Source organism: Aptenodytes forsteri, unplaced genomic scaffold (assembly GCF_000699145.1).
Source record: "Aptenodytes forsteri isolate BGI_AS27 unplaced genomic scaffold, ASM69914v1 Scaffold118, whole genome shotgun sequence".
NCBI lineage: Eukaryota > Metazoa > Chordata > Aves > Sphenisciformes > Spheniscidae > Aptenodytes > Aptenodytes forsteri.
In genome coordinates, this window is record NW_008795859.1 from 2124303 (window position 1) to 2135606 (window position 11304).

Sequence of the window (11304 nt, forward strand, 5' to 3'; positions counted from 1 at the left end):
AGTCCCCATCCCTGGAAATATTTAAAAGACGTGTAGATGAGGCGCTACATGGTTTAGTAGGCATGGTGGTGTTGGGTCGACGGTTGGACTCGATGACTTTAGAGGTCTTTTCCAACCTTAATGATTCTATGATTCTATGATTCTATGATCAGAGATCTGTGATGACAAGATGCACATTAGCTGGATGACATGCAGCTTTCATAAGGGAATTCTCATGAGTGTCTTCTAAACCACGTCAACAAATAAGACTTATTTGCAAACCAAATTAACATTCGTGGATGCTACCTGGACAGGAAAGTCACTCATGAGTCTCAGTGTATAACAGTCCAGACATTAATAATGTATGTTAATTTTTAAAGAACTAAAAATCAATGAACCTATAATGTGAAACTATCCATAATTCATTCACTGGGAAGCATCTGGAATCTGATCCAAAGCTCTTCTGAAAAAGGTTTAAACACCTGTCCTTCAGCCAGCTAATCTGACAACTGTGCCCTGCCTCAGGCAGAAATGAACAATCAAAAATCAAAGAATCTTCTTGCCAACATGCAAGAAGCTTTGTTCAGCTCCTGCCATAACTAACGGGAAGGAAAAGGAGGCCTCCTGTATAGTTCATGAAACTTACCTTTCAAAGGAATTTGGACAGTAAAGACAATCATGGGTGTAACCAAAGCCCAACATTGCTACCTCAGTATCTCAACCAGATGGCAAAGCTTCCTGGGCTCTGACCTTGGTCTTATGTATCGTTCTGGTAGACAATAAACACTCAGCTTTGCTTTTTAGCGATTCCTCATTTTTTCCTTGCCAGTGGAACTTGTGAAGGAACTTTATACTTCAGAGGTTTGGATCAAACCTCTCATCCATTATTTTTGGTCCCTGGTAGTGACCGACTACTGGCACTTTAGAGGAAGGATAGGAAACAAGACAGAACGTGTCAACTGTGCGATGTAATTAAAAGCAAAATTCCCTCTGTAACATATGCAGCAGTGAGCCTACGCAGTGTGACATTTAAAAATGACTGGCAGTCACTGAAACTTTATAAAAACCCCCTAGGATTTCATTAACTCAGGAAGCTCATGCATATCTTTCCCGGATGCTGTATGAACAATTACAACCTTCCTGTTGTTGGACAAAGCCTTTTTCAGATCACAACTCTGTCCGCAAGAGAAGGGAATGGAAATTCCTTTAAAGAGCTGAAAAAAACTCAGCAGAAGGAGCTGTAGGAGGCATTGTGGGCTCTGGAGGGGACCTGGCAGTGGAAAAACTGCTCAGTCTCTGCAGAAAACCCTGAATTAGGGAAAAGATGGGATATATACATAGAATCACGCTTGTATCTTTTAAAAGCAGTGAGTTAATAAAAGTGATAATTGACCTAGTTTCTTACACATATGTTTCAAAGCTGGTTGAGAGGAGCTAAAATTGATCAACATTTGCTCCCTTAGAGTATAATTTCCATTTCAGTTGAAATAAAATTTTTTATAAAATTTTTTCATGCTTTGGCTGATACAGAATAGAAATAGAACATTTTCATCTTGGAACACTGTACAGTCATGGGGTTACAACAAAAGATGGCTACGAGGCTGCTCCATCCTAACCTCTAGGTCACAGCAGCATTGTTCCGTGGAGTCTTTTTCCTAGAGTTTTCTTCAGGTCACTATTACAGATTGCCAGCATTGAGGTTTTCATCATCTACCTAGAGAGGATGGAAAGACTGTTCTTCAGTCTGAGGTGGATCCCCAAACACTAGCCTGCAGCACAATGTACAGACAACCAATCTACCCCTACTGTTCTGGGAGGCGGAAGCAACCTCACTGTGAGAAATGAACCCACAAAGAACTTCTACACCATAGAGCCCTAAGCCTTGCAGAAGAAAACCCCAAGTTAGGAAACTTTTTATTTCTATCACTGATTAAACCCATCTTACGTTGCTGCATTTTCCTTGATATTTGCATTAATGAGTCAAATGCCTCTAGTGAATTCAAGATGAGCCTGTGACATCTAAAACTGTATGTATGGCAGCTGCATGATGATACAAACTGGTGGCTATGACTTCACTGCAGAATCATACAGCAGGACAGATTGTTAGAAGTAAGTTATTTAGATATTATAATGAGTGTTAACAGTATGGCTATGAAGGAAATAGCTGTTTCACATACATGAGATCTATATGTGCCTAGGCAAAGGGATTATCCTAAAATTTCATTACTTTGTCAAAGTAAATCCTTCCTTTGACATAAAAAAATGCAGATATATCTTTCACTTACTCAGGGAGGTTTTCCATGGATTCCACAGGGCACCATGCCTTGACCTTACAGGTTTTAACAGTTGCATTATAATTCACACATCTTCCTGTTTCAATTCCTGTAGAGAAACAAGCTCTTACTCAGCAAAGACAAGAGTTTTTCACTGATTAGAGACAGTTTCAACATGTCAGTGGATTCCTCCTCAAATGTAAGATAGGGAGCTTGACATTTCAGATTGTTGCAGCTTTCTATAGGAGGAAGCTGTAGGAAGAACTACCCAAACCATGGTCCTGCCACACCTCATTAATCCTCATTTAGCTGTTTGCTTGGGTCAACAGTGCTTGTCATTGTTTGGGCTGAGGGTGAAGTAATTTCCTTCACAGTTTTTTATGAAGTTACATATCTGAGTCTTGGGATAAATCAAGAAACCAACTGTTTCAGTCAGAAGTTTAATTCAACAATGTGAGTAAATTAAACAAGGATATAAAGGTGGGCAGAAAACCTTTATTCTTTCTGCACTCCTGGAAAGTCAGCATTTTCTGAGAGCATTTAGTCTTTACCAGGGAAAGTGATAATCCAGCCAGCAGCCCAAATTCAGGGAATCTCAGCACTACAAAGAACTCACATAGCTGATGAAAACAGTATGATGCCTTCTGGGCAACTGGTCCCAAATAAAGGACACAAGTCCCCTGACTTACTCTGAGAACTACCTAACCATCACAGGAGTGTTACAGACCCTTCAAACAGATCCTGCAGTCACTCCACTTGCTAAGCAGCCACGGACTTCAATGGGAGTGACTGTGAGATCAGCCCTCATTCACACCAGTCTGTACTCTTCTTCACCTCTCCCCTTCCTCTGCTCCCTCTCACTGTTTCTCCTTGTAGTAAGGGCACACACAAGCTGATAAGAACTCAGTTTTGTGGTTTTGAAAATAGTTCTCAGATATCTCTTAGGATTCTGTACTGTTCTACTGCAGTTCTCCAAGTTGGATCTTGCACATGCTGCACTGGTCAATAATGCAATAGAAGACAGTACCCACAAAAAAATATTTCAATCTGAAAATGCCATTTACATACCATGACTGTGGATATCTACACTCCCTTTTTCACAGGACTTGTCTGAAGAGCAGATAGCTTTGGCGAAGGGATACTGGGAAAAAAGTTACATAAAAGAGTAATATAAATATCTCCCTCTCCACACCTATGTAAAAAGTCTTACTCAGCTTCAATGTAAAAATATCAAATAATAAGAGAAAATAATGATGCAGAGCAGGTATAACCCTTACTAATTATTTGGCTTATAGGAGGTAAAGGCTCAGCTACCTGCAAAAACAGAAAAAAGCCCTTTCCTTGCTTACAATAACATTTTCCTTTATTATTTAAGTCTTCTCCTGTTTTTCACACTCTCGTCTATACTATTAAGCACAATAAATTTAATACTGGACTATCTAATTCTTTGCTTACTAACAGTCCCATATACTTTTGCCAGTGAAAGTCAACTTGTATTTGGGAACTCTCTGCAAGGTTCTACTTCCAGGCCAGCCAAATGAAGAGGAGAGCTGCAGCTGATGAGCAGGTTTGACCTACAGAAAGGAAGGAAGGAGACATGTAGGAATGAGCAACAGTAATAGTAAGAGCACCATATTAGCAGAGACGCTGATAGCAGTTCTGTAGCTCCATCATTTCTTCAGGTTTTCCTCAAGAGCAGCAGCAATGCCAGAGAAGCTGGACAGCAATCACTGGCCTGAATGTCATCACCTCTTGAAAGTGATGCAGATAGGTTTGGCTGCAAGGTCATTGGTGCAAGGCAAAGTCACAACTGCCAGCTGATTCCCCGAGAAAGAAAAGGAGCAATTAAACTAGATCTTGCATGTTATCTGCTGAGATACAGACATAAAGAGCAACAGCATTTGCTTGTACCGGACTGCTCCAAGGACAGTCCACTCTTTTACATCAACATGCATTCAATACATCCTAAGTCCTAAGTATAAATCACAAAATGTATTTACCTCAGGGCACCACTGCTCAAGCTGATTCTCTGTCTTAATGATGTTGGCCATCACGAAAAAAGAGTTTAGCACCTACATGGAGGAAAGAATATGAATCTGACTGAAATCTCACATACTTGATTCAGACCTCAGTAATTCCAGAACATAACCTGGAAGGACAACAAGGCTGTTCCTGCTCTACCTCCCCCTCATAGACATTCAGATTCTACCTGGCTCAAAACAGGAAAAGCCAGGGACATCCTCAGGGCAGGAATGAGCAGCCAGAGGCAAGAAGGCACTGATTTTTTTTTTAAACTGGCATTACAACTGAGAAAGATACACTAGCAGTAATTGGTAATAACACTACTGTGTTTAGTACAGCTATACTGGAGTAAATCTGTTCCTAGGTTTGCTATTACCGAAATACTAAATTGATTATATAAAAATTGTGTAACAAATAGCACCACAGAAATCTCATAAAAGAGGATAATTTTTTTTCCTTATATTAAGGGAGGAAGGGAAGATTTGGCTTTAAACATTGCTGTCTCCAATGTAAAGCAATCACATTGAATGGTAGGATAGAGACATGTCAGGAAGGCAACTAGATGTATCAATGGAAGTTGAATACTGGACTGACATTAAATTAAGACTTGCCTGCATTGGTATAGTGTATTCTGCTGTATCCCGGATCCTGTCGTTTGTGTAAGCCACTCCTTTCACAGTAGTGCAAACTGAGCTGCTAACTTCATCTGTCTCCTCATAGAGTCTGTAAGCGATGAGTATACAACTAGCCAGATAAAACAGAAGGGACAAATAAGCCCATAAGAATAAAATGAGTCAGCTTCTTTGTATCATTCTTGGACAAAATGCACTGCAAGATAAAAGGCAGATGGACATTTTCAAGTAATTGAGAGCCTTTTTGTGTGAGAGACATGCATCGGCTGGACCAAAGTCTGTCTTGGTTTCACTTTTGCAGCTTTTGGCTTTGTCAGAAATTAACAGATATATGCAAGAAGAGAATTTCTGTTTTCCCATCCTAATGATATAGACAACATGAGGTGACATCCTGGCCCTTCAGATGCCATTTGTGAAACACCAATTAACTGCAACAGCACTTGATGTCATCCAAAAACTTTCACCCATGCTGTGTACCCAGACTTTTGATTTTTTGTCACAAACGGTAGTGTCCTCTCTGGGTTTTTTTTTTTTGAGAGAGAGAGCTTAAAATACTTAGTCCTTAACTTTCCAGAGTGACTATTTTTGTGCAATCATGCTGATTGCTTCAAAAACCTTGGCCTAATGTTTTCCCTTTCTCATTAATCGAATGTGTTAATAAAAGGAGGAAGGACGCCTCTGTTTTTAAGCTGTCAAGAAAGTCATCTAGCTCATCTAACTCATAAAAGCACCATCAACTTTGAAAAACTATAGCATGTTCAGAAGATACTTTCCACACTACATGAAAGTGATATAAAAGGTTTGCTTTGAAAAACACGCCACAAGAGCTAGCACCATTTCAGTTTAACAACAGACTGTTCTGGAGGGGGATAAAATAGTATCTGAAGAACAGAAATACAAAGCAACTGATCAATGTTCCTTTATTTATATCATCTATTATAACAGCATTTCAGCCTTTTCCTTCTGGAGAACAGTGCTTTGGGATAACCATGTTGTTGGAAACTGGCAGTAGGAACCCAGCTCTGAGCAGCAGTATAGTACCCTAGTAAGGCAACTTGAATTTCCTGCAGACTTGATTCTTTGTGAGATTGGGATCAGTGTGCTCAATGTCCTGGCTTGCTGCCCTCCCATGAGAATGAAACCAACTTTATGAACTTCGGCAGACTTTGTTCAGCAAACACTTATCACTGAGAACAGCCCTAGTTTGGCAGCAAAGAGGAAAATCTGCCCTTTAGAGGCAATCAATTATTGCATATTCCTAAAACATCTTATTGTTCTTGAAATCTGCTGCAAGGGGTGACTCACCATTTCATCTGACCCTGAATAGGAGACTCTATAGGGCAGACTCTAATCTCAGAAACACTGATGTAAATCTGAGATTATTCAGTGGAGTTATTTTGGATTTTTCAGACAAGAAACAAAAACAGACAGCATAGCAAGAAACAAAACTGCAAGTGTTTTTTAGAGGAAGCTTAGTTAACTCTGTCCAAGCAACCCCACCTTGTTAGATAACATCCTATGCCACACTCCCACCACAAAGTTCTCACAACCACATCCATCTTCCAAGAATGGTCTAACACCAGATCAATGATCTTATGTGCTGCCACAAAACTCAAAGCGCCGAAAGCCAAGTTGTAACCAGAGAACCTCCAAGACAACATTTGCTCACGTACAACACAGCATCCCGTCACCATGCACTTATCAAATAGAGCAACATATAAAGGAAACATTTCACACATCCACATGTAACACTCTGCATGCGTATGTATTTCGAAGAGTCACACTGAGTCAGGCACTCCAGCCAGCCACGTACACCCATCACTAGGGCTTCCTGTGAGGAACTGGCTTTTGAAAACCACAGCTGCCTGGTGCTGTCTTCTTCCACCCCTGCATCCTTCCTGGGCCACCCCACCTAAAGGCACAGTCAGAAACCTGTACGAGAATGGTACCACAGGCCTTGTAAAGAACGGCAGTTGATGGAATCAAGAACTGCCTGAAGAGCCACATCCTTTGGTTTGTTCACAGAAAAAGCATCAAATTTCACCCTGGAGCTCCAGAGCTTGATTGCTCAGCACTGTTCTTGTCGCCTTCTGTTGACGGTACCATCTCTCCTCAGTACTACCAGACTTTGCCAGTCTGAAGTAACGCTGGGACAACTGTAGAGATGAGGGTTCATGGATGGAAGCCAGCATCACGCTGACCTCCTTCTGGGCCTGACTCTCCACCACCCAACACTTCGCACCAGCGCAAAGAAGGTGTAATGCACTTCTAGACTGGGCAGATGCATGCAACACCCACTTCGCAGGGGTGGCAATGGCCATGCAAGGCAGAGGGCAATGGTAAAGCAAGCTTTTGGGTAATCAATGGCCACAGAGATCTCCAGCTTCTTATCTCACATTGCATGGGATACCATCCTATTTGGTCTTAGATTGGTTCTGTATCAGGTCATGGAATTAAAAGGGAGTGACAAAGTCACTACTCCTCTCAGCAGAGCCAATACATGGCACATACTTTGGCTGCAACCTCTCCTACTCCACAGAACCATGCACAAGCCAGAGCTGGTCTGTGTGCTCCAAGCCAACTATTTGCTTGGTCCTGGGGGTAAAGGAGCAGGTGTGAGGCCACCATCTGACACTGTAAACACAGGAGGTGGAGCTGTAAAGATATGAAGCTGTCAAGGTGGGACCTGTAAATCTCAGGCTCAGTCTGAAAGACAAGAAGTTTGGATTGGAATCCATTAGACCCAGATTAAAAGGACCAGGGTCCTCTCTCTTGCAACAGAAGACCCACACAGAGACACAAAATATACAAACCCTACAACACAGATCTAATGTTTTTCTTGTGATCCTTTAGTATTTTAAATCACCTAGGATGCTACCTATGGCTGTAGTCATGACAAAACATTCAGAAACAGACAGGCTTCTTGGCTGTCGGTATTGTCTTAAATGCTTTAGCACACAGGAACAAGTTATGTTCTGCACAAACAGGCTTAGTTTTTTGAGACATCAGTGATCACTCCTTAGGCTTTTGCTGACCACAATCCATACTGCTATAGTTGGTATTAGTGACACTTCAGCAAGCAAAATCCTGCTACATAATAACAATTGAAAGAGCTGCAAGTGGGAAGAACCAGAAACAGACCTGGGATGCATTTAGGTGCTAGAATAGCCTCAAAGACATTGATTTTTAATATAATGCAGTCAGACCTATGTGTACATACACATAACACAATATTTGTAATAAAAGAGACAAACAGGAGGACTCAGATTGCATAAGCGAAGCAGAAGTAAGTCTTGTCTTCTCTTCCTAAATGCTCTTGTTTTCACATTAACGTCTTCCATCTGTTTGGGATCTGACCTCAGCAGCTCAGCCGGACGTATTCATCTTCTTGCCCATGATGTTCCCATATAAGGTGATCTCTCTTCGCCCGTGGAGCATGATTTTGATTTGCTCAGGTTTCGTTCCACTCTGATTTGCTGGCCTCTATGGTTGAGCTCTCTCACAGTTTTGCAAGGCAGTCATCCACGCGGCAGTAGCTATAAAGGGAGGAGAAAGTCAGGAGGGAGTAATGAAGCCGTGCCTGCAGATCTGAAGAGCTCTGGATTGCAGGCTCCATTCTCTTTCTTCCGCACGTTGCCTCTTCATGATAGCTTTTCAATAAGCAGCTACCATAAGCCTTTCCCAAGTAATATAAAACATAAGCCCTGTCCAGGGAACTGGATGGAACTAGAGGGCTGAGCTGTTACAGTAACTCTCATGTCATTAGGAAACTTTGCTTGAAAACCTGTATCACTCTCCATGCAAACTAACTTGGGAATTTGGAAAATGCCCCCAGAATTATACAACATATATATATGAACACTGGCCTTCAGTTCTCTAAGACTTGATCCAGATACCACATCACCCCAACTAAGATAACTTAAGACAAGTGTCAAACAAATATCTCAGCTGCTTCCTGCAATATTCACCCAAGGCTGCACTGAAAGCTATCATCTCTTTTATGTCTGTGAAGATTCTGTTGTGATACAGAGGTCAAGACACTGAGCTAAATCTTAATTTTTTTAAAGTAATAAGTTTGAAAATTCAGACACCACTACAGACTGTAAATAGCAAGCAGCAGGCGGGCAGCCTGGGGTAGCAGTATGGCTACTTTGGGCTGCACATACAAATAGCACAAAACCGCTGGAAGAAAGGATCATGAAAACATACAACTTTAAAACGACACAGGATCCCCCAAGCTTTCCCCAGGTTGGGAATTCCCATAGAACTGGGCTCTGATGTATGATTTTGCTCCTGCCTTCAATCAATTGAGCTTTTGAAGAGGCCAGCAAGCCGGAGCTCAGCCAGTCCGGTTCTGATGATGTCTGGTCATGGAGGTCTCCTTCCCCGAGAGTCGGAACAATCAGACTTCATGGCTTTCCACCACGACAGAGCAAAACAATCTCACCATCTTTTTTTCTTTTTATCTTGGCATTTTCTAAAATTTTCAGACATCCTTCCTCTTCTTTATCTATTGCCTCTTTAATGTTACAGAGACATGAGAAGCAGGGAACAGTCCTTTGCTTCTTGGAAGGTGTAGGGACTGAAATAGTCTGATGTAAAGGAGAATCTCAGAGCAGCACCCTCCCACTGTATCTAGCACAGATCCCTCTCCATCCTCAGCACTGTGGGCACAACCGCTCTCTCCTCTGCACCGAGGTCTGAAGAAAGGATCTGTATCAGTATTTACAGAAACAGTGCTTCTCTAGCATTAAGTGGTGGACCCACATCCACCACTTCCTATTACCTATTAATGTGGTCTACGGGGAGCAGACCTGGCCCCCAGCGCCTCCACAGGAAATACCGTTTTCATTTGCTCTGTGTATTCTATATGCTCAAAATACTCATCAGAAGAAAAGTGTAATTGATACCAGGAAAGCATGTCAAGGGAAAGTAGATCTCTTCTGGGAACTTGTAGGTAAATACGATTCCTAAAGGTCAGTATACAGACTGAAAGCACAAAGGAAACATGATCTGGTTTTAAAGTTCAAATCCGGGAGTCAGGAGACTTGGATTATATTCCTGGCTCTACCACAGCTTTCATGCACAATCACAAGCAACCCATCCATCCTCTCTGTAACTTAGGTTAGCCAGTTAAAAGCTAGGACACAAATGCAGTGTCACTTTTCAGGCTTCCCGTTAAGACCAGTAAATTAGTATTTCATGAAGCATTTTCTGTTCCTCAGAAAGAAGGAGCTAACCCAAGATAGACGCAGTGCTTAGAATTGCAAAGTATTACATTTATGATTGCTATTTACTGAATCAAATTCTGCAGTGATTTACAACCTGTGCCTTTCAATTGGCACCAATTTAATATGACTCACTGCATATTTTAATCCATCATCTGTGGACTCACATGGGATTCTAAGACTATCCAAGAAGCTAATTGCAATAGCAGAGGCTCCAAAATCCACCTATTTAAGGTCTAAACATGGGTTTTTAAGGATCTGCAACAAAAAACTTGCAGATCAAGAGATACTCGTTTCATGAACAAGTTTCACCTTAATATATAGTCTATTTTTGATTGTTTGGTATTTTTGAAGCTACTGTCCTTGTTTCAGATTTAGCATAGCTAGCACTACATATTTATTGCTACTTTGAGGCACACTGACAACTGATGTTCAACCCCGAGGACATAAATTTGCCATTTGCCCCCAATGAAGCCTGGGCACAGGACTGGCGTTCCCGTTTCACGGGGATCCGCTGTGCATCTTTCCATTTCAAAGAAATGAAGTAACCATTCACCTGATATGTACATCAGCTACACTTGACATCTCTTTATGCTGTCGAAGACTGCCAGAAATCTTAATTGGGTAACTGCATCAATCTGTTTGTACATCTCCTACACACGCGACAACAGCCTCCCTCTTAAGAAACTGCAAAGCTAAGTATATACTTTAAAGGGTGAATCTCAAACCTATTTCTGCCGTTCCTTGCATCAAGAGCACTTGTGCTGTGAAGAAGCCACACCGGAGACTTGGCCTACGGAGCGTACGCCCCAGCATCACCTACAGCGACCACAGCCGTGCTTCCCACACAGCAAAGCAGCATCGACCCTACCCTCCTGCTAAACCCGTCTGATGTCTAGCCACGGTGCTGTGCCTACCCCTGCTGCCTCACACCACGGTGCGCGGCACGGCCTGCTGCTGTGGCACCGCCACCAGCTGCCCTCTGGTCAGGAGCTGGGGATAAAAAATCCCGATTCCTGCCCAGTTCGGGGCAGGAAGGGGGGAGATTTGAGTTTCCCAGAGCCCCGCCGGATTGGCAAAGCGGCGCAGCGGGAAGAGCTGCCCGGGGCAGGCCGCGACGCCGCCGGGTGACCTCCCGGTGCGGCTTGCCCCGCGTTGCCTCCCCTCAGG

At 42.4% G+C, this 11304-nt stretch overlaps 1 protein-coding gene across 1 annotated transcript in view; it reads right to left on the minus strand.

The window, feature by feature from the left end:
• Positions 1-6725, minus strand: part of LOC103902866 (P2X purinoceptor 7) — a 15950-nt gene extending 9225 nt beyond the window's left edge. The window contains 5 exon segments of the mRNA XM_009283977.1: positions 2265-2361; positions 3321-3393; positions 4253-4324; positions 4886-5018; positions 6598-6725. Of these exon segments, the coding sequence (XP_009282252.1) occupies positions 2265-2361; positions 3321-3393; positions 4253-4324; positions 4886-5018; positions 6598-6725 (503 nt within the window).
• Positions 6726-11304: the final 4579 nt, after the last annotated feature.